The sequence below is a fragment of the Schistocerca gregaria genome, chromosome 2 (assembly GCF_023897955.1).
Source record: "Schistocerca gregaria isolate iqSchGreg1 chromosome 2, iqSchGreg1.2, whole genome shotgun sequence".
NCBI classification, from domain to species: Eukaryota; Metazoa; Arthropoda; class Insecta; order Orthoptera; family Acrididae; genus Schistocerca; species Schistocerca gregaria.
The window spans coordinates 798,210,724-798,235,726 of NC_064921.1; the positions used below are offsets into that span (position 1 = coordinate 798,210,724).

Sequence of the window (25,003 nt, forward strand, 5' to 3'; positions counted from 1 at the left end):
CGGTTCTAGGCGCTCCAGTCCGGAGCCGCGCTGCTGCTACGGTGGCAGGTTCCAATCCTACCTCCGGCATGGGTGTGTGTGATGTCCTTAGGTTCGTTAGGTTTAAGTAGTTCTAAATTCCAGGGGACTGATGACCACAGCAGTTGAGTCCCGTTGTGCTCAGAGCCATTTGAACCATTTTTTTGAACTGCCCCTAAAAGGCGGAACATTCAGCAGTGATCAAAAACATAAGGATACAGAAGCCAATGTAAACCAATACATGTAAATTGAAGGACATTAAACGGAACAAGTGACGACGAGCGAGAAATGTGTACCGGACCGGGATTCGAACCCGGGATCTTCTGCTTACTCCCCGCAGCCCAGCGAGAGCCACCTATTCGCCGTGAGGCGCGCCGCTACAGTCCGTGCAGTCGCGACAACGCTGTGTCCCGGATTGCGCAGTGGTTACCGCACCTGCCTAGCTAGCAGGAGATCCCGTATTCGAATCCCAGTCCTGTACAAATTTTCGCTCGTCGCCGCTGCCTCCACGTGATGTCCCAGTGCAGCTGACGTCAGTAATCAACCTTCAATTTACATACAATGTTTCACAGCAGCGGATTCTGCGTGGTGTCTGTTCTTTCGGACATGTCAGAAAGAAAAGAAACCACGCATTCATAAAATTCATGTAAATGTAAACCGCTGCATTAAATAAAAATTCATGTGTATCCACACGACATGTAGCCTGTAACTGAAAAAGCGTCATGACGATCTCTCCGTTGCCAAAGATTCCAGATTTGTCCCCCATTCGGTTGTCCGGGAAATGACCGAGAGAAAAAGAATGAATAACCCATCAGTATGTTAGAACTTCATTAATGAAACAGTAAGATTCTAAGAGTCGGAGCGCACAACGTCAGAAACTAGAATGTGGTAACGAAGCTAGAAAATGTAAAAATAGAAATGCAAAGGCTCAACCTAGGTATAGTAGGGGGTCAGTGAAACGCAATGGAAGGAAGATGAGAGTATATGGTTAGATTAATATAGGGTAATATCAACAGCAACGGGAGAAGGATTCGTTACTTATTGGAACTTACATTGAAGAGTAAGCTACTTTGAAAATTCAGTAATAGAATCACTCTCATGAGAATCTACAGTAAACGAACACCGATAACGTTAATTCAGGTATACAAGCCGACACCACAAGCAAAAGATGAATAGCTAGGGGGACTATATGAGAGGTTTGAATGGGCACTCAGCGTGGAAACCGGAAACGTAAATATGAGGGATGGGAACGCCAGGGTAGGGGAAGGAACTAAAGAGATGCTACGAGGAAATATGGGGTCAGTAATAAGAATGAGAGAAGAGAAAGATTAGCTGAGTTCTATAACAAACTTCAGCTAGAAATAACACATACACTGTTCAAAAATCACAACAGGAGTAGGCAATTTTCTCCTTTTTCCTATAACTTTTCTGTTTGTAATTGTTAGGTTGCCACTATACTATGTAGGTCAGTGTCTCTTCCACTCTTATCGACTGTGTAAAATACTACGTATCTGTCCACATCGAAGTTTATAGGTCGGGTTAGGCACTCGATAATACAAAAATGTTTAGGGTTCCGTAGAAACAAATGAAGCGGCTCGGTGGTTCAATGGATGTCTCAGTACAATTTCAACGGTCTGGTGTTCTAGCCCCCTTGGATTCTAGGACGCTTTTTGTCTCCAACTACACTTTCGCTTCTGACAATGTTTTTTTTAGCGTGAGAAGTGCAAACTGGGTCTTGGTCGGTCCGTTTACGCTATAGGTCCACTTGTAAATAACTGGTTAAGACAGTTCGCTCAGCAGAGAATGGCAACGGCATAGCACCTCCATCTGTACCTGCCTATCAATGCACTGCAGAGTCCAAACTACCTTTCAGCTTCTGGAAAGATTTACTTGCTTTACTTGATCTCTGACTCTGAAAATCCAGTATGGTGATAAGGCCCCCACGTTCTGTAATTGGAGCCAGTAAACGTAGTCCTATGGAATCAGAGGAAGAGTGCATTTAGTCCTGCAGTACCTCGTTCCTTGCCATTAATATCTGGGACCACAAAACATTGGCTGAGTTACTGGAGGCTTATGTTCGATAGATGTGGATCACTAGTCAACTCCTGCACTTAAGTCTGAAAGTCTGCACGATTTTGTACGTCGTGTACTGCCTTATATTGTGGAATACGGGTGCTTTCTCTAGTTCTTTAAATGAGTCACAGGCTTTGGCAAAATGTAGCGTGAAGTGGAGGCGCGTTAACGTGGCGGGCGCTCGCGGTAGACACCTTACAGCTATATGATCCGGGAGCAGCAGCAGTGAAAGTTGAGGCCCGCGCCGCGCCACCTCGTCTGCTAGCTCCTGCGCCTAGAGTAGTTGCTTTCAGCTACCAGAAGGGTATGCAGTTTCATCAGCAAGGAAATGCTGAAGTGGAGTGAAATTTGGGACAGAGGAAAGCGGTATCGGGTGATGACATTATTACGTCCTCAACGAGCAGACCAGTACATTTATCATCAAGTGGACTTGAAAAGTTATTATAACCCTATGACCACCTATAGTACATTTATTATTGTTGATTTCGTTCGGCACTTCGATAAAGTTCAGGCAAATAATTATGAATGATGACGCCAAGTCGCCCTAGCACATACGAACGAAGTACTATACCACCTGTTGAGAACTTGCTTGGTCTTTGCACTTATTAAATGATTTTAGTAAGGATGTACCTATTGTAAAACTATAATCATAATGAAATACCAAGGGAAAGATGGCAAGTGACTCCTCTCTCTCTCTCTCTCTCTCTCTCTCTCTCTCTCTCTCTCTCTCTCTTCTCTCCCAAACAAGCATGCACACACACACACACACACACACACACACACACACACACACACACACGTACACTCAACAAGTAAATTGTTCTGCAGTGTTGCATAAGCAACATGACAAAAGGCGTAAGAGATGTGTACTGCCGTCGACGATATTGTTCTTGTGAACTTTATATTGTTTTCACATGACAGATCAAAATTTCCACAAATTATAAATACATCATTGGGTACCATTAAAACTTGCGAAGGTATGCGATGTTTCAAGTATAGGAACGGTCAAGGACATGTAAGTTTTCAGTTATTTGTTGGCCGAAAACAGTTCTGTTAAATTATTGAAAATAGTAATGAAATTATTAGTATGAAAATTAAGTTTACGGTCTGAATACTTTTTTATCGTGCACTTGCAACTCTCATATCAATCAACGTTTAAGTGAAGGAAGCAACATATGTAATATTTCTCTTTAGATTCTTGAAAACTTTGATTTACAATATTATATTATTTGTCTGTGCACGATTGAGTATTTTGCTGGCAGTTTCGAAAAATACGCGAAAAGTTAGTATTCGCCAAAAAGGCCGCAAGACGCTCTGTCACAAGAGTGCAAAAGAGTTCGTCGCTGTACGACGCATTGTAGTCTCCACTCACCGTACACATACAGGAGAAGCAGTGGACGCCCACGACGTTGATGGCGTCTGCCGGCACTGGCTCGCCCTCATTTTCGCACGTCTGTGTCGTTCCTGCAACAAAGGATTACTGCGTGTCAAAAATATTAAAGAAGTTCTCCACTAAGTAAGAGTATTCCAGGAACTGTTACGCCAGTTGGTGATATTCTCACAGTGAGTAGCTATCATTTTGTTTACGCCACACATATTTTGATAGTTCCCACCGTCGTTCATTTTAACACAACACGTTTTTCAGCTGTTGAGTTATGAAAGCATGCAGTATACTAGTTTAGATTCTATATACTCGTAGAAGTGGTCCAAGAATGAATGGTAATGTTGCATTTATTGTAATGATATTGATAACTGACAACATTAACTTGGTTATGTGGAACAATAGAAAGCCTAAGAGTAGATAATAATTCTAATGTACTTAAGGATTATTTTCATATTCTTTAACGTTGGTATCATATACAAACCACGTTTTTTCTATAAATTCAGTGTTATTGACATTATGAAGCTATTTTACTCTCTATGCAGATAAGCAACGTACTGTTGCTGATTTCAAGCTGTCGTCTGGAGTGTTACTAGGAAAACAGTCGACCTTAAACGGGCACGTTTCTCTCAAATCAAAGCCTGCTACGAGCCGTTGAGATACACCAAATAAATATTGCTCGTCGCATGTTTTATGTGACACCTACAACTATTTACGGGAAAATGTCAGTTTGTTTCTCGGTATAAACATTAAAAAAAATTGTATTCGCTCATTAGATAGAACAGTCCCAAAGTATTCTAGGACGATAATAGGTTCTCTTCGTGATCTAATACTCTCGCCATCACAAGGTAACGCACAAACTAATAGATGGTGAAAAAAGTAAAGAAAATTTTCCGTACACACTTAGTAAGCGAACATGAATTTTGTATCGTAGGGTTATAAAATTTGACTTAGTTTTTAAGGACAGGTGCTCCCAATAAAATTTCATTATTTTTCGAAACAGCGCAACTATAATGGTAGGAACGATGTTGATCTGATGAAAGTTCTCGAATTACTCACTACGCATAAATGACCATTTTTACTGTAGGAAATAAGATGAACCCCATGAACAAAAAAACAAAAGGTAAAGAAGAGGTCTTATGCTACTACACTACTTTTAACAGAATAAAGGACAACTTATATGCAGTTCACATAACATTCCACAGAGAAAATGGTGTAATATGTAAAAGCAATACGAAATATAAAGTGAGAGTGTAACAAGGAATACAACAATTTAGAGTTGCAGCACTGTAATCGGTTGTCTTTTTTTGCAAATTTTGAAGCGTATAGTTGATTTTTTACATATCCACTGGCAATTTAGTGCCGGAAATGTCTTAAGGTTCAAACCTATTAAAATTTTCCAAGATTAGACAAGACCAACAGCAACTAGAATCATAGCTAACAGAATTAACAATGAAACTTCCTGGAAGACCAAAACTGTGTGCCGCATCGACAATCGAACTCGGTATAATAACTATCGTATGGACACTGACACATTGTTACAGTGTTACAAATGAGAGAGAGCAGAAAGCTACGTTTCTGGAAATTCAACGGCAACGTGTTATGCGCTTACTTTCCTTACAAGGGAACTAACGCTCGTTTTTGCATTTGAAAGACTAAGTACGTCCACATAGCCGATACTGAAACTCACCGCTACTTAATAGTACTGTAATTTTTTTTCTGGTGTCACCAATCAGAAGTTTGCATTAGATTTTACACGTGGAAGTGGTAACAATACTAAGGAAGGAATGTTACTATTTGTTGTATCGTCGACGATGAAGTCACTGAAATTGGTGCACGAGTTTGGGGATGTCAAGAGGAAGGGGTTTGACCTTGTCTTTCTCAAGGGAACCATGCAGGAATTCGATTTGAGCAATTTAGGGAAAGCACGAAAAAACTAAATCAGGATAACCGAACGGCATTAGTATGGAAGCAGTAACAGATTGACTAACATTTTATTCCATCTTATTCATAATACACTGATGGAAAATAAAAGCGCAGCTCCAGAATGGAGTTGTGCGATATAAACTGAAGTTGATAGCTGTAACGGTTGTATGCGTTAGTTACCTTTGAGATTGGACTTGGTGAATTGATGCTAGTCGAGAATGCCTTTAAGGTGAAAAAGATACCATTATCTACTCCTCGTCGAGTTTGAAAGTGGTCGTGCAGTAGGGCTACGAGAAGCTAGATGTTCCTTATGCGATATTGCAGAAAGACTTGGTAGGAATGTAGCCACTGTACATGACTTCTGGCAGCGGTGGTCACAGGAAGGTGCGGTGGCAAGAAGACCAGGCTCCGGACGGCCAGGTGATTCTACTGAGAGGAAAGACTGTCGTCTTCGGCGTATGATTCTGTCGCATCGTATTTCATCTGCATCAGCAATTTGAGCAATAATTGGTACCTCAGTGACACAATGAACTGTTACAAATCGGTTACTTCAAGGACAGCTCCGTGCCAGACGCTCGGTAGCCTGCATTCCAACTACCACCGTTTGCGACTACAGAGGTGTCAAGCGAGAGCTCACTGAAGGACAGGATGGAAGTCTGTTGTGTTTTCTGGTGAAAGTTGGTTTTGCTTCGGTGTCAGTGAGTGCTATGTGCTGGTTAGGTGGAAGCCACTTGAGGACAAGCACTCAGCTTGACGATCTGCTCGATCCCCAGAGCAGTCTCTAATCGATCGCATATGGGACACCATAGGACGAGAACTCCAATGTAATCCACAACCAGCATTAACCGTCCCCTTACTGGCGGACAAAGTGCAGCAGGCATGGAATTCCATTTTACAAACTGACATCCGGCACCTGAGGAATACGATGCATGCACGTTTACTTGTCTGCATTCAACATTCTGGTGGATACACCGGTTATTAATGTACAAGCCTTTCACATTTGCAATGGCGTGTGTTGCTCATACATTAACATATGATCTTGCATTGTTAATCACATAAATATTTTACATATAGAAATTGATTCCTAAAATTTCATTACTCTACATTAATTATTTTTTGGTGTTGCGATTTTTTTCCTCATTGTAAACATGTAAGTTTAAATACGGAAACTGCGAAGGCCCAAAAGTGATCTAACCCTGAACGTATGCTACAATGTCCAAAAATGGGACATACGAGTATATTTACCCGCAAATAAAGGTTATGATGGTATGATTGTGGTTGCTACTCATATGCTTGTTAGCGAGTGTGGTCCTTAACCGGTTACGCGAATGGACGAAGTGGGATACAGAACGTGGCAAAGATAATGCTGGTTATTCTACTGCGTTAATTTTCAGAGGTGAGACTAACAGGGAACGGTCGTTTAGATTACAGCGTCGAGGCTTTGTTAATAGAAAATGGGGCAATGGAAAAGAAGTTGGATCGAGCCTCAAAGGTCATCTGATAGGAGCGGAGTTGTACAAATGAAATTAAGCCGTGTAGAGGAAAGCGAGCCGGTGTGTAGCAGGGCGACCCGCGTTGTTTGTGTTGCAAGCGGAGCTCCTCGGCAAGCGCGATGGCCGGCCAGATTGCGGACACCTGCCCGCCTTTCAACACCTGTCCTGTCCGGCGCAGACCCTTTGCAGAGTTTCCAGACGAGTGCTGTTAGCGGCAGCACCTCTGCAGCGCTCATGTCGCGGTGTCTGCAAAATAGCCCGGCCGCTCACTCGCTCTTAACTGGGGCCGTCCGGCAGCTGCGAGAGTTTGTGAAACCTTTTGTTGACGTTGTGGTCGGAGTACATTACGACGGCGTTCTTTCCTCGCGCGCTCGCCTCCCTAGAACCAGGTGGCGCGCCCGAGAAGTATTGGCGCAATTAGCGGTTTGGACGGTTGCGAAACATCGCGAGAAGCTGGGAGCCCGGCTGGCGTTCCGCTACGCTGACCACTGGCCGGAGGGTCCGCGCTGAACACTTCGCGGCCAGCCGCGCCGTAGGGGCTGAGGCTACCGCCGAGGCAGACGCGTAACAGGCTGTAAAGTGATGGAGCTTTCGCTTTGACCGACCCTTTGTCTATACGTGAAGAAGCACTGCAGGGAATGGGAAAGAGTTGTCTATGCCATAGGTACTGAGGTGCAGCAGAAATGACATTAGCGACGTAGCTCAGCGTTCTGGCCCAGACGGGCCAATCGGGACCGACCGACCGACCATCGTGTCATCGTTTCCGAAAGGCGTCAATCGGAGGAAATGGAGGGAGATTAGCGTTTAATGCCCCGTCGACAACGAGGTCGTTAGAGACGGAGCACAAGCTCGGGTTAGGGAAGGAGGGAGAAGGAAAGCCGGCGTGCCCTTTCGAAGGAAGCATCCCGGCATTTGACTTAAGGGGCTTTTCTGATCTTTAGGTCCGATTTTTACCTAATTTTCAACATTTTCTTGAGGTAAAATCAAAAGATAAATTAAACCACGCTTATATCGTTTTATTCATCTATCTTTTATCTGTATAAAAAATTATTTTGTGTTCAAAAGTATTAAGGTGTTCTGAACAAAATGTCGCCTAAGATCGTAATACACGCCATGCACCGCTAGGCGCGTGGACCAGGCTACGATCAGAACTTCTGAAAACTGAAAAATGTCATTTTTTCACTTTGGAAAGGGCTTTTGTCGGTTTTTTGGGACTTGCCATCGGCCTGTGATACTCATCACCGCTTCCTTCCGGGACGCAGATCTGACTTCTTTACTGGCCGTAGACGCGCCGTGCTCTGAGGCGGTCCGCGTTGCGCCTTCTGCAAAATTCGAACTACGTGTTGCCAAGTTGACTGCCCATGACTTCATTGTCTGTGCGACTCGCATGAAGCCGTCGTTGAGTATAACTGTAGACAAATTGTTTGCAATTTCGACTACTTCTTTACCGGAATATGTGTGTTTTGGGAAAAGCTTCCAAACAAGCGAATTTATCGACTTGTAGAGTTTTGAGTGTTCCGCCAACAGATCTTTCCAGTAAATTGTTATTTTATGTGTCTTCGTATATAGGTCTGAATGCCTCTGAGAGCCGTCCGTAGGCGTTCGATGACGCGGGACTGCCGCTGCAACGATCGTGTATTTCGCCTACATGCAATCGTTTACGGGCAAAACGCTTTCACCCACATTTTTCGTATAATATAACGTACGAAATATGCTTAGAAATCGATTTTTTGAAACTTTTCGACTAGAAAACCCCCTTATGCTATTAAGGGAAATCATGGGAAATCTGAAACAAAATGGCCGGACTCGGGTTTGAACCCTCGTACTTCAGAATGCGAGTTCAGTGGGCTAACCACTGCGATACTCGGCTCGGCGGCGTCTTTCGGATGCGGAAAGAAGGAGTCTGTGGTCAGTACGCAGATCTGCGCCGGCTGGTCTGACCGTGCAGTTCTAGGCGCTTCCGTCTGGATCCGCGTGACCGCTACGGTCGCAGGTTCGAATCCTGCCTCGGGCATGGAGGTGTGTGATGTCCTTAGGTTAGTTAGGTTTAAGCAGTTCTAAGTTCTAGGGGACTGATGAGCACAGATATTAAGTCCCATTGTGCTCAGAGCCATTGGAAATATTTGAAGTAGTGATCTCTACCCCTCCCCCCCCCCTTTTCACACAAACACACAAAAAGACTGAAGAAAAAAGAAAATAATATGAAGGCCTATTATTCCAAGATAGAAGTCGGTTGAAACCTTGAGTTTTGTGACAAAAATAAATAGAAATGCTTGTGTAAACATAACAAATTCCGCTAACAAAAGAAAATAAGTGTATAAAGACGTCAAAAATAATGGGAAAAAAGGCTACAGAATCAAAAATCAAATCGTTATGTAAAATGTGTGGTAGTTACAAAGCTACCAGCCGTAAAACTTGATTCATGTAAGACGGAACAATAAGGAAGTTCCATTGAGGGCAGCACAAAAATTGCTGAAACACGTTGCGGCAAAGAAAAAGTAAACGAATAGTGTCTTCTACACCCCTGGCCATTAAAATTGCTGCAGCTAGAAGAAATGCAGATGATAAACTGGTATTCATTGGACAAAAAAATATATTATACTAGAGCCGCGCGGGATAAGCCGAGAGCACTGGAGCGCTACAGTCATGGACTGTGCGGCTGGTCCCGGCGGAGTTTCGAGTCCTCCCTCGGGCATAGGTGTGTGTGATTGTCCTTAGGATGATTTAGGTTAAGTAGTGTGTAAGCTTAGGGACTAATGACCTTAGCAGTTGAGTCCCATAAGGTTTCACACACATTTGAACATTATTATACTAGAACTGACATGTGATTACATTTTCACGCAATTTGTATTCATAGATCCTGAGAAATCAATACCCAGAACAACCACCTCTGGCCGTAATAACGGCCTTGATACTCCTGGGCAATGAGTCAAACAGAGCTTGGATGGCGTATACAGGTAGAGCTACAGCTGCCCATGCAGCTTCAACACGATACCACAGTTCATCAAGAGTAGTGACTGGCGTATTGTGACGAGCCAGTTGCTGCGCCACCATTGACCAGACGTTTTCAATTGGTGAGATATCTGGAGAATGTGCTCGCCAGGGCAGCAGTAGAACATTTTCTGAATCCAGACAGGCCCGTACAGGACCTGCAACATGCGGTCATACATTATCGTGCTGAAATGTAGGGTTTCGCAGGTATCGAATGAAGGGTAGAGCCACGGGTCGTAACACATCTGAAATGTAACGTCCTCTGTTCAAAGTGTCGTCAATGTGAACAAGAGGTGACTGAGACGTGTAACCAATGGCACCTCATACCATCACGCCGGGTGATACGCCAGTATCGCGATGGCGAATACACGCTTCCAATGTGCGTTCACTGCTATGTCGCCAGACACAGATGCGACCATCATGATGCTGTAAACAGAAACTGGATTCATCCGAAAAAATGACGTTTTGGCATTCGTTCACCCGGGTTCGTCGTTGAGTACACCATCGCAGGCGCTCCTGACTGTGATGCAGCGTCAAGGGTAACCGCAGGCATGGTCTCCTAGCTGATAGTCCATGCTGCTGTAAACGTCGTCGAACTCTTCGTGCAGATGGTTGTTGTCTTTCAAACGATTCCATCTGTTGACTCAGGGATCGAGACGTGGCTGCACGATCCGTTACAGCCATGCGGATAAGATGCCTGTCATCTCGACTGCTAGTGATACGAGGCCGTTGGGATCCAGCACGGCGTTCCGTATTACCCTCCTGAACCCACCGATTCCATATTCTGCTAACAGTCATTGGATCTCGACCAATGCGAGCAGCAATATCGTGATATGGTAAACCGCAATCGCGATAGGCTACAATCCGACCTTTATCAAAGTGGGGAACGTGATGGTACGCATTTCTTCTCCTTACACGAGGCATCACAACAACGTTTCATCAGTCAACGCCGGTCAACTGCTGTTTGTGTATGAGAAATCGGTTGGAAACTTTCCTCATGTCAACACGTTGTAGGTGTCGCCACCGGCGCCAACCTTGTGTGAATGCTCTGAAAAGCTAATCATTTGCATATCACAGCATCTTCTGCCTGTCGGTTAAATTTCGCGTCTGTAGCACGTCATGTTCGCGATGTAGCAATTTTAATGGCCAGTAGTGTATAAGGAAGAATATCTTCCAACAATAATCGCTTCAAATCAACACTAGATAAAAATCGTGATATTGATATTGAATTTCATCAGAATGTAATTATTGTTGCGGATATTCGCAGCTGTATCTATCGATGTCCATTTCGACGCAAGCCTCCATCCGCAAAATCAGTGTCGCCACGAATGCCCACCTAAAGAGCGACTCTACTGGGTGAAGTAGGAGGCTACCTGTGGGCGCGGTGAGTAGATCCGGGAGCCCCGCGGGACCGGCCTGCTGTGTGTGATGGGGCAACGGCAGAGGGCCGGCGCGGCCGTACACCTGCGCCCAGCGCGGCTCGCAGCACCGAGCGGAACGGCAGAGTGCGGCTTTCGCCGGCCGGCGTTACGCAAAGTGAAGGGCCAGGCGGAACAGCAGGTGGAAGGCAGCGAGGCGAAAGTCCTCCGGGCTGCGCAGATAACATCGCTGAGGCCGCAGCCGTAACCCTCGCCGTACAACAGCCACAATAAATACTGCCCACTGCAAGTCGCTATTGGGACACGCTCCCGGGCGTTCCGCTACCAGCCTCAGGCATCTAATGTCCCTAAACCACTATCATTACTGCCAACTCAACACTGGAGCCCATAGTAGCTGCAGTTCTAACACTTGATTCTCGCAATTAACAGAACTTTATTTTCAGTTGTCGAGGTGAGGGGTCATGGAGTGTGCGGATGGTCCCGGCGGAGGTTCGAATCTTCCCTCGGCCATGGGTGTGTGTGTTTGTCCTTAGGATAATTTAGGTTCAATAGTGTGTAAGCTTAGGGATTGGTGACCTTAGCAGTTGTCCCATAAGATTTCACACACGTTTGAACATCTGAGGAGGGAGGTCGTTTGCTGGTATACATCGATGAGAAATCGTCTGCTACTGAAAATCTTCACGGGGAACCGTATAGTGCATTCCATTGAAATTGAAATAGGAATTCAAAGGTCATCCACCATTCTCATCTCTGGGCGTCGAACAAGTCGGTTTCTACAACAAAGAGTTTTTCACATCACTCTTCCATTCGTAAGAAGTGCTCATAATAGTCGAGTTTATGTTCTTATATCGTCTTTGGTTTGTGTTAAATACCTGTAACTCTTGTCTAATGTCTTCGTTCTTTATTTCATCGCCGAGCTACATTGAACCACGCACTGTGGGAATACCGGACAGGAAGAACGGAAAAAAAATGCGCTCTTGAACAGGCAAGAAATGAAGAGAGAATCGCTGCAGAATCCGCGAGGAAAGCAATATGTGCAAAATGCTGACTGGAAGAAGGGACAAAACGGTAGGACATGTTTTAAGACCTCAGGAACCAACGGCATGGTATGAGAGGGAGTCGGAGGGGGAAAATATTATAGGGGAAAGACAAATACATAACAGTGTTTTGCTTTACATATTTGTTAGGAGATCTGTGGTGATCATTGACAGACCATTTGAATTATCAAAGTTTTTACCAATACGTTGTCGTGGTTTATCACTTACTTCCTTTTTTCTGTCCTTTTCGTGTATCCATAATTCTTCTGGAGCTACTAAATAGACACTGTACGGGTTTCCTATCGGTAGGTCACATTCGTACATTTCCCTGCACAGAACCAATCCTGGTGCACACTGCACATGGTCTTGCTCTCTTGCTGACTCACCCATAACGAAGATATCGAGCACGAAGGAATGACGATGCACTTCACCTAGTGCACTTACAGACCAAACCTTATGGACCGATCTCAACGATTGTGTGTACAGAGCAGAGCACTGCATAAAGAGCAGAGCACTTGCAGCGACGAGAGAGCAGGTAGCAATGAGCACAGGCAAAAAATAATTCGAAGGAGAATACTAGCGAGGGAAATGACTTTAGTATCTATAGCAGATCAGATAACAGCGGCACAGGCGAAGACAGAGAAAGACAGAATAAGACTAGAAGTATAGTTAGCGGAGTGTCACGAAAACAAGTGATAATAAGACGTTAATACTAGATAGTAAGAACAATGTACACACGCTGCTATGTAAATTAACCTGAAGTAGATTTAGAATCCCGCCACCTGAGGGTGAGACGCTCGAAGTACTGCCGAGGCTCTCGCCTCGGATTACGAATAGTAGTAGTAGTAGTAGACAGGATGAAAGCTGTCGAAGAGCGACAGGCTTGATAACTTTCTGAGGCACTCCCTCCTGGACAGAATTGTCGCTAGGGTCCTATAAATCTAAACTCTTTTCTATCTTATTAATATGTAAACTTAATTTTAACCCTTCATTTCACAGCGTCACTCTCAAGCAATATCAAAATTGCATAATGTTTTAAGTTTCGTCCTTGGATGGGCAATGGTACTTGCAAGCAACATTTAAGCCCTCACATATAGCGATACTCTGTCGTCCCTGGCGAAAAGTTTGTGAATAGTAAGCATATTCAGCAGACAACGTGCAAGGTCATGTGAGCGTCAGTTACAGGTGTATCAGTTTCTTTCGATTCTGTGGCGCTGTTTTTTAATGTGGAAACGAAAACTGCTTGTGAATGGAAAGAGGAAGTCTAGAAGGTGAGTTAGTACACTGACGTATTAGCGACTTCTTACCTGGGACATTGCAAGTGCACTTATCTTTTCTGGGTGTGGAGTTGAGTATTGGATTTACAAAAAGACTGGAAGAAGAAGAAGAAAACAGTGGAGCCTGTCCAGTGAATGAAATATGGTGTATGTGCCACCCTCAGTTAGACCGAGTATATGCCAAAAGAGAAGATACAGACTTTGCCCTCATATATAAGTGGACTGTAAAATGCGGAAAATGTGGAATTGTTTTAAGACATTTCACATGCAATAGTTCCAAATGCACCCATTTTTCAGCCACAGGCACAATATTTAGTACTTTTATTAAAGTATCCATCGATTTTTTGTGGGCAATGATATTTACATGTAACATACTCTTGTCTGAAACTATGCATTAAAATTGTCCACATATATACCTCTAATTTAAGTAACGTAGTACTTTTTCTTCGCGATATTTCTGTTTGTGCCAAATAAAGCGTCAATTATTTCCGTTTCCCAATTAGTTATGCAAGTATTTAAAGTTGCAAGAGTGTTAAACTATGCTGAAACAATAAGTTCATAATTTGTACGTGTACAATTTCACACTGAGAAAACATGGTCCGTCTTAGTAACACTGAGGCAGGTCATTTGCACATGGCAGCAAATGAAACAAAACAAAAAATTACAAGCCCACATCGTTCGATTAGTATCCACACGTCCCGGGGAAACGCTTGTGGTACCATATAAGGCCCTATTCATCCATCGTCAACTACGCCTGCCGATACGTTGATTGAGAATCGATGTTGATGCCCTCTTTCCTGAAGTGCTTGGGGATTTACATCTGCCAATAGGAGCCGGTTATGGAAATTCTCATCACCATCTCTTGTGGACCCTACCTCATCGGAAAATAAAATCTTGAATGTGAATAGTGGATCTGCGACACACTTCTGCAACAGGTATTGACAGCCGCCGTCTGCCGTGATGAGCCTGTGGCCTTAGGGCCTGAACACGCTGTAGTTGTTCATGAAGTACCCCCGGACAGTAGAGTGAGATACGCCTGGTGTTGCTGCTAATCGTCGCACACTGGCCCCAGAGGTTTCTTCCACCGAACGTAGCACACGCTGACTGTGCGGCGCCTTCCACTGTCAGTCTTCCAAGGTGCGAGGGTACCAGTGTCCCTCAGTTGCTGTAAAAATCTGCCCAACAGGCTATCAGAGGTCAGTGTGCGCAGTGGATATTTTTAGCGTAGAAGACACGGGCTCGCAGGCTACGTCCATTTGCTATACCATAGGAGAATATCGTATCCGCCATTTCACTTGTTGAGTAGAGGCTTCCATTGATAACAAGTGGTGGAAGAGAGAAAATGTAAATGTACTGTATCATCTGTACGTACAAACAGCGCAGTAATAGTAAATACGTAAGTGAATCCGCGTTTCGAAGAAGGTAAAACACCATGATACATACCCATGGTTGACAGTACTGTGCAATAAAGCTCACAAAGGTTGACGAAAACTGACGAAGCTTATAAAAAGACTTGAACCACAGAACTGACTGCAGACCATGTGATGGTAGCTGGAGTACTGTGAGTAAGACAACGTAATACACTGCTGACATATTTGGCGGAGCGCCAATCCAACGACTGTGCTAATATCCGTAACCAGGCGTCGGGAAGTCCCTCATGTAAATACGTGTTTATCTCTGAAAGTATGCGTTTCCGGAACCATGTTTACTGGACTTAATTTTCTTGTTTCGGTGAGTACTACCACCTCTCAGAGTACTCGACTTTTAACATTAGTGTCCTGACTGACTGACTGACTCATCACCATCCAGCCCAAACCGCTATTGATAGAAACTTGAAAAATGGAGAGAGAGTGTTGATCTCGCATTGTAGGCGTCGTTTAAGGAGGTTTTATCGAAATTCCATGCCTAAGGAGATGAAATGGGGGCTGAAATATTTTATGAACTATTCCATTATGCAAGTACTTCAAAGCTAAAGCTATCAAACATTGTACTTGGCTTCTCTGTTAAAAATTTAATAAATACGTGTATCACTGTTTTTGGAAATTGAGCGCCTATGGTGGTGAACTAGGGGATGAAAATTTTTAAGAAAACATTTCGCTATATTAAAAAAAGATTTTAAAGCTAAATCTGTGACGTTTGGTCTTTGACTTCTTGGCTGGATATAAGGAAATGTGGGATGGGATGTTTTAATGGAAATATCACGAAAAGAACCCAAAAGGCATGATTAACAAAAACCTTGGACTCCAGCGACCAGAATAACTTTCCGGCCAGAACTGCATTAGGAAAAGACCATGGTGTTGTGGCCTTAATTAGGATGAAAAGTTTATAAGATGCAGCAATTTGCGAGCATCTTAAAAATTTGATTAAAGGAAAACCAGAAAACAAAAAACTCTGGCATATCATATAGTGATTTACACTCTACATGAGTGTAGCGGCGGGCGCTAAGTTAGAGTATATATGGAACACGTTGAGGAAAGTGGTCTGTGTGAATATTCGGCGTGGAGTACAGTTCGCGCAGGATACGGTGGACGATGCATAGTGGCCAGTTTTCGTCCAAAACACTGGGCGAGTTCATTCGTTTGTGCGGAAGGGAATGCCGAAGCGTGTTTGGCACCTTTCGGCCGGTTAGCGATAACAGAATCAACATGCACCCTGCAATATTTCTCAAACGATTTTACAGAAACTATTCGGTAAAAAATCATTTTTGCTTTACTTATAGGTTTATATGTCAGTTTCATGATGATGTGTCCATAATTTCGTTAATGGTCATACTTACTATAATATTTACATGAAAGTAAGGCACTGGCCGAAATCCGGAAAACTGTGCAGTGATAAATAGAGGTAGCTATGATTTTGCGTTTGGTGCTTTTTACATAGTATGTTGTTGCGTATGAAATTTAGCTACCGTATGGAATTTTTCTTCAGACTTGGGTAGATCCGATGTAACACACTCATTTGCGATCGCGCCTCACCAGCGATAAAGCCAGAATGAAGTATCCACAACATCCCTCATATTTGATAAACGGTTTGAGATATCGAAATGTGATTTTGGAAAATGACAACACGCAAAGACGAGAGTATTTTACCATATTGTCATTACGTAAAAGTTTATTATCTACCATGTTATTCCAATGACTACACACTTTTTCGGTGAAAGAATGTAATTTTTAACAGCCATCGACAGTGGTGGAATGAGAAATGCTATGGATTTTGGTGCAACATATATGAAGACATTACACTTGTTTAGTAACAAAGATGTTCTTTTAACTTTCCTCAGTTCCTCACTTGATAAACCACTGTTCCAGAATTCTCTCGCAATTGTTTCTGCGCAACTTGTCAGCGAGGTAAGACAGCTCAAGTCTGCTCTGTTTTGGTGAAAGAAGCAAATTTTGACATGACAAGCAGAGAAACCTGTTTTATTCCAAATTCACCGTTCATGACGCTTCTCTGGAAGTTGGAAATGGCTAACTAGCCAGGCGAAAACAAATCACTGCATTTTCAGAGGAATTCGTTTTTGATACTAACGAAAGCAGAGGTGACGGTAGATCATCTTGAATAATCAGCAGGCAAATGTGGAATTGGAAGTTGTAATATGCCCCCTTCTTCCTTATTCTGTCTATTGTCCACATTAGTCTTTTATGAAGATTTGAGAGGAGCGAAGATTACAATAAACTTTCTAGTTTACTTAGATTTTTAAGTAGAGTTGGCTCCAGTTTTTCTTGTCTAGGGATTTGATGCTTTCAGCTGAAAAGGTCGAGGTCCTGATGGTTGGATTGATCTAAATAAATTTGAAGATTGTTGTTGCAGAATTTTTGTTTTTACGTTAAAATATTTTCTCACATTTTAGTATATCATAGTCTTTTGATACTTTACATTAACAAAGCCGAAATTACACTGTTCACACAAAATACAAAAATACGTCCGATCACATCAGAGGCATGCATACGACTCTGACACTGCAGAAATGACCATATTCCAAACAATTTACAAGTTTTCTTAACAAACGAATTTCTTCTTGTTTCTGTTACATTATTAATTTCGATTATTATTTCATAAATGAATGCAGAAATAAATATAATGAACAGTGCAGTATTGCGTGATTAACAATAGAAATTTTAAGTGTGCTAATAGTTTGTAATTTTAAATGTTTCTAAGAAAATGATTTTAACTGTACATTCAGAACTAGTACTTATCGAGTATAACACCGAGACTAAAACACGTTATTAAGTAATTCATTTTCACAAATTTTAGCTTAATATATAAGATACTGCGTATAAAATTATATGAAAGTTTTTGGAAAATCAACTGGGATATTATTGACCTGTCCAAAATTTGAAGAATAATACTATTATCGACAAGTACTGTCGAGAAAAAGTAATGCTAGAGGAGGAAGATGTCGTTTTACAAGGTGTCGCACTTGATATTTACAAAAAATGTGAGCGTTGGCTTCAGTTTAGAACGGCCCTTCCCCTCCAGCGCTCGGTATTTCCCCTACAGCGCCCTGAGCGACCCCCGATCACTGCCGCGCTCCCCACGCTTCCCCAGCCGACTGCGCATCTAGAGGCCACAGCATTTTACGCGCGCTGTACTGGGGTGCTTTCAGCTGGTGACGTGCTGGCGCGGGCGAGAGCGCCCGGTGCGCAGAGCCTGACTGGAGTGGGTAGCGGCGCACCTGGCTGGCCCTCGGCGGCTGCCCGCTGGCCGGCGCTGGCCGCAGCGGCGCACCGCATCGCATTGCCTCGCGGCTGTCCGGCTGTCGGCCAGGAATCCGGGCCAAGGTAGGCCGACGACCTGCGGCTGCGCGCAGCGGCAGACGGGCCGCAGGTGCGCCGCTGCTGCTGCTGCGGCTGCTGCGGCTGCTGCCGCTGCTGGGGCCGCCGCCTCTTCCTGGTCCAGGAGGCGGGCGGGCCGCCGCTGCACGACGCGCCACAGTCTCCGCACTCTGCCGCTGCTCAGCTGCAGCGCTCACTGTCGTGTCGGTCAGCTGAGTGACTCCGACAATAAGACCGGCTTGCGAGGAAAGTCCGCTTTACACCGGATCCAGTGCAAACTGGGGTGAATTCTCTCTGGTCTAAATGCTAGGCGAGCGCGTGCAAAATGCATCTACTATATCAATCTATGGAAGTCCATCCCACTGCTTACGCGAGGGACTGCAACTGATGATATACACTGAAGAGCGAAAAAAACTGGTACACCTGCCTAGCCTCAGTGCGGGTCGTGTACAGTTATTACGATCTACTGGCTTAATCCCGCTAATAAACTTTACACGATCCGCACTGCGCTAAAAACTATCACTGAAATTGTGGAACACCTGAGGATGAGTTTCCAGGCGGCTCTAAAACGGTCTCGGTATAATAGAAATTGAACCATCACAAAAGACGACAGGTTGCAGCTATTTCTGAAAACCTTCATCTAGGAAACATCTTGATGCGCAGCCATTCAAGTAGTACGTAAATGCTACGCGGGTAAGTTACAAAAATGTCGCAAAATCTTTGTGTGTCACTTCTTTAGTGTTCGTTAGTAAGGCGGTCGGAGTGGCTGAGCGGTTCTAGGTGCTACAGTCTGGAACCGCGCGACCGCTACGGGGCAGGTTCGAATCCTGCTTCGGAAATGGATGTGTGTGATGTCCTTAGGTTAGTTAGGTTTAAGTAGTTCTAAGTTCTAGGGGACTGATGACCACAGGTGTTAAGTCCCATAGTGCTCAGAACCATTTGAACCATTTTTTGTTGTTGTTAGTAGGATCTATTGGTTTAATCCTGCTAATAACTCTAAACGACCGCAAGTGCTACAAATGACCATTAGCAGTTTTTATCATCTAATGATGAGTTGCAAGTTGGCTGAATGCCAGTCACTGTACAATAAAAAATGAATTAGCACAAAAATCGACTGGCTCCAGTTATTTCTGAAAGCCTTTATTCATCACAGTCACAATGTTCCAACAACCATAATGGATAAAAGTTTTTTGTTTTCTGTTGATAAATTCTTGGAGATGGTGGCTGACTGATCCGACGACCTTTCATTGTTCGCAGAGTTACCAGTACTCTGCATTTCCGGAGCTTAATGAAGAGCACGGGCGCAAAAAGGTTCACACTTACGAGAATATTAATTTTCTCGCCGTGGACGGCATACTTGCTGAGGTGTACAGTAAGACGACTGTCGGGATGGTGAGTACACTCTGTGCTTCCTTTCAGACCGCGCTAATGTCTCTTCTGCCTTTTGTTTTGCTCGGGCGGACGCTCAGCTCGCATTAGCGTTCGGCCAGCGCCTCTTTTGTGACTGGCACTCCAGCAAAGAACCGCAATCGGAGACTTTCGCTGTGTGCGAGCGGCGCGCTAATTGCTGCTCCTCCCCCGGCTAAGCGCATCTCTTTGTGTGCGGCCGCCGGGCGCTTTGTCGTCACCGCGTGTGCCAGCGGCCGAGCAATGAGTCTGCCTCGCGAAACGCACTCCGCCACACACACACACACACACACACACACACACACACACACACACACACACAAATGGCACACGAGGCCGCCGTATGTGTGTCTCTCCTCTGCAACTCGCCATACCAAACGCAAGGAAACGTACCTCTTTAAATGGGCAAGCTATAGACCTTGTCTCTTCCAAAGTCGCCAACATACCAGATAAAAAATTTCTGCTAGTATCGCTGTGGTCGAAATTCGGTGAATTGTGTTTATAAGTAAAGTCACCGAAGTCAAATATCTTTTATACGATTAATTGGAATTTATTCGTATGCAGATTTTTAGTTCTTGCCTACGACAAAAAAAAAAGAAATGTCGTGTATCTTACAGTGATACAATACACATAAAACTGTGTCTAAAATGTTAGCCTCAGAACGGACCACAGCAACCGCTACATAGAAGCAGCGAATATTATTTAAATAATTATTGGGCTTCTCTTTCACTGTTCGACGATTTGAAGTGAGCCATTGCTAAAGTGCGTTGAAAAGTAAATTTGGTGTTAACGGCGGCAAATTAGCCTGGACAATGACCACAGAGTTAGTTGTGTTTACTATTAGACAAATGTAAGGGAAAGAAACGACGCCAATAGACAACGTAATGTATAGTCTGTGTTGCGTCCGAAGGCTTCGTTACTAAGATGTTTTGTTCAATATCAAGAGCCAAGCAGTTGTGGCATTGTAGCTGCCCGGTATGCGTATGCTACTGCAAATGAACCACCTCCATCACTTAAATATCAAAGTTCCTAGAATCCGACTTTACGAAACATTCCCAGTTTCGTGTGTCATTTCTACTATAACACATGATCGGTACCGGGATAAAATTTGGTGAGAGACAGAGAAAAAATTTTCTGCTGTGTGTATGTCTACTTCCTCTTACCTCTCTTCACAGCTACGTACACACGATTTTTTTTTGTGCTCATCTATGGCAAAGTCGTTATCGAATTACACGAGGTGGTCGTAAACAGTCTGAAAATCTTGTAGGGCTGTTACAGGGTGGGTTGAGTTGAGAAATAATTGTTAAGAAAAAAATTCGATACGTTGCGCCGTCTCCGAGTTAATTATCACTTAAGCTAGTCAGTCAGGACGTTGCGTGCTTAAATTTAAGAGGCCCGCCGTAGGCGGTGTTTCCAAAGGTGTTCTTTTTTTAGTTCCTAAAACCGAACAAGAGAGCGACACAAAAATTAGACTTGAGTCGGTAATAAGGATCGAACCCGAGCCAAAGCCTGGGCAGTCTCGTTCGCCATCGTCTACGCTATGACAACAACTGATACTAAATGTATCTGGCGGGCCGCCTGCAGTTGCAGGTGGAGCGGTATGATGGCTAACTTCGAAAATCGAAGTTCTAAACTTTGCACAAGTTCTACACCAGTTCGGATTCCCCACATGCTACTGCACGAAACGATTTACTCACATATTACACGACACAAACACTTCAATGGACCGTCGTAAATGTGTTTGGACTTACAGGTTTGTCTACGTCCCGTCTATTTGACGCCAGCTCACATTCGTCTCCATGCACTCAATGTTCCACAAAAGTATTTCATATAAACGCAGGCAGGATCTGCTATGGAAAAATCACGTACGCTCTCATGTATTTTTTACAGTTTCACAAATTTGAGTTTATTTCCAATACGAATACAGAATAAATCGAAAGTCACACTTCACAATAAATTAATTTCACCAGTCTGACCGAGTTTCTTAAGTTCTTGGAGGCGGTTGAATAAACCCATGATTAATTGCGTGGGTTATCTTTGGAAAACCGTTAAGGTTCCACAGCAAATAAAACTATAAATTCCTCAATGGCTACACATTGAAACCTTATAAGCCCGGCTTTTGTCACATTCAACCCAAAAGTAACAAATTCATCAGATGCCGTAAAATACTTATGTCCGAAAGTAGGAACTCTGAGTAATTCACACACGTGAACTAGCCGCTATTTCACAGCTTGTCAGATAAAGTTTTCTACTAAGATAGAATAACACAGCCTGACCGCCTTCAACGGCGTCCGAACCTAGACTCCCACTCCAAATTGCCGCTATTCACTCAGGAAACCTCGTTTAGGCGCCACTGAAGTCAGTTAAACGACTGAAAGTGAAAATTACTGAAATTCTTAATTTTAACAGTATATACACACGCGATACAACAAATTACACGGAAATTTTCCGAGAAATATTATGCTGTTTTCAGTTTTCTTTTATCTACCATAGTTTATTTATGAACTATAATTTCTGTGGTTTTCCTCCGTCTTCGGATTTACAAGTGTAAATATTAAGAAACAATTTAAATTATACAGTAAATAATTTCCCATATATCTAAAGTTTACAGTACTGCCGCTACTTTAAATTTTCTCTTTTAATTTAGTAAGGAAAGGTGTTTTTAATTGCTTCTCATTTAAATAAGTGAATAATGTCAGTAAATCTACTACCCCGGCCGATACAGTTCTACAAAATGTACCCATAGAGACCGCGTTTGTTGCAATTGGATAATGCGTTGCCGAGATTTTCACTTTTACATTACTTATAACATTTAACTTACAGTAACTTATAACGTAATGCAGAAATCGAAGGGTAGTCTGCACACGCGCAATCGTTCACTGTTTACGCTTCAAAAGAGCCCTCAGTGACACAGGTTTTCCCGGTCACGCGGTCACCTTAGCGGCCGGTGGGAGTCCAGAGACAACTCCATCTGTGGAGCAGTGGCCCTCCACGTGCTCCTGTCAAGATGATTGCAGTTGTTAACACGAATATGACCCAATCTTAAGTCACCCCCTGTGCGTCGACGGCCTCGTGTTTGTGACTGAAGAAAGTGTCTCTTCCCTTTACAGCAGGCTGTCGTGTTAAAATATGCGCACAAATTGTTGCTGTCAGGTCTTTTGGGTGTAGTTTGAAATTGTTACGTTTACATCCCTTTATCTGTTGGCACCTTGTGTTTACCGTCTGTGCTGCGTTACCAATGCAGCCTGTCTTTTCTTCTTGAGTGCCTTGCCTTATTTAATCTACATCTACATTTATACTCCACAAGCCACCCAACGGTGTGTGGGGCAGGGCACTTTACGTGCCACGGTCATTACCTCCCTTTTCTGTTCCAGTCGCGTATGGTTCGCAGAAAAATCGACTGCCAGAAAGCCTCCGTGCACGCTCGAATCTCTCTAATTTTACATTCATGATCTCCTGGGGAGGTATAAGTAGGGGGAAGCAATATATTCGATACCTCATCCAGAAACGCACCCTCCCGAAACCTGGACAGCAAGCTAGACTGCGATGCAGAGCGCATCTCTTGCAGAGTCTGCCACTTGAGTTTGCTGAACATCTCCGTAACGCTATCACGCTTACCAAATAACCCTGTGACGAAACGTAGAAGGAGAGGAGTATGTCAGAAATCTCGAGCAAGTACAGCATCGAATGCTGTCCTGGAGGAGGGCGGTGCAGCACCTCCGCCATCTAGCCGCAGTCCGCTCGCGCCCTGCGCTCCGCTTCGCTCCGCTGCCCTTGGCCGGCGCGCCCCGTCGTCCCCGCGTTATACAGTGGAGTAACGAGACGACGACGACGCCCCGGCACAGCCGCTGCTGACGGCTTCGCGAGAGAGCGGCACTCCAATTAAGACGTTCGCGGCGCTGCTGCGTTCTCGCCGCGCCGTACTAATTACACGTTTCGTCTCGCCTCTCATTTTTCGTGCCGTCATTTTATTTCCAGCGAGTAATGGTAAGTCCGTCTCTCGTTCCCAGGGCCGCTCCCAAAGGCGCGCTGGTAATTTATAGCCATCAGCGGCTGAAAGGAGCGCATTTGGACGGCCGATATCAGCGCGGGCCCGGCCTAATCGAACGGCTGGAGCGTGGCCAGCGCCGGACGCCAGAAAGGAATCGCCGCGTCACTGCGGGAATATCGCGCGCTGCGTCGTGTCGTGCTCTGAGCCCCGAGTCCTCGGCCTCGTTGTACGCGGCGGTGCGGCCGCAAGTGGCCACGCCAGAAAGAGAGCCACGGGTTAGTCCCCCAGCACGACACTCGCACCACCTTAAGCCCCTTTTTACAGGATCGACTTTGTCTCACGTGACTACTCGAAACAAGTACCTCTACTGCAGCGCCCCTGGCGTTTTATTCCCGTACTGAGTCTCGGCTGTTTTGAGTGATCATTTTTGTTTACACGTCAGCGCCAAAATTACCGGTACACACATGCAGCACAACTACATCAGCAATATCCCACGATTTGAATAAGAGGCATCGCTGCGACTGTTAGAATTCTTTGTTGGAAAACACGAACCGTTTCGCAAATCAAACTTGGATCTTCAGGTGCTTCACTGTATACAAAGGGATTAAAGAACTAACAGAAATTAAGCCATGCCAACAAACGGACAAATAAAAGCGATAAGGTCCTTGTCTACTTACACTGAATAGATGAAAGGTTCTGTTTAAACGAGATAAAGGCATTTCCAACATTTATACCCACGAGTGTCCAGGGTCTATGATAAAATGTATTGGGGTGGGGTGGGGTGGGGGGGGGGGGGGGGCTATGGGCATCCCCAACCTCTACTGTAGACAGCCTGAGGAGGAAGTGTCCTTTTATCCCTTTGCATACAGTGAAGTACCTAGATGCAAGTTTAATTTGCGAAACCGGTCGTGTTCTCCACAGTAACAAAGTCTAACCGTCGCAACGGTTAGATTTATTCAAATTGAAAATTACCGGCGTTGTATAACAGCTGCTGCTGTGCAGTGTGGCATCTGAATGGTGGAAGTGACGTTACGAGGGACTTTCCTTATTACCCCTCCCTCCCTCCCCCCCCCCTCCCCCGCCCCCAGCCTGCCGGAGTTTAGAGTCTTCCCTCGGGCATGGGTGACTGTATTGTTCATAGCGTAAGTTAATTTAATTAGTGTGTAAGTCTAGGAACCAATGACCCCAGAAGTTTGGTCCCTTAAGGAATTCACAAACATTTGAAATTTGACGCAAAACTCTAAATATACTAAATACT

General features: G+C 44.3%; 1 protein-coding gene across 5 annotated transcripts in view; it reads right to left on the reverse strand.

Annotated features, from left to right (window-relative positions):
* LOC126335075 (BMP-binding endothelial regulator protein) overlaps positions 1-25,003 on the reverse strand; it is a 643,298-nt gene that overhangs the window by 145,173 nt on the left and 473,122 nt on the right. For all 5 annotated transcript variants that reach the window (XM_049997957.1, XM_049997959.1, XM_049997960.1 and 2 more), the window contains one exon: positions 3,464-3,555. In XM_049997957.1, coding sequence (XP_049853914.1) covers positions 3,464-3,555 — 92 coding nt within the window. The remainder of the gene's footprint in view (positions 1-3,463; positions 3,556-25,003) is intronic.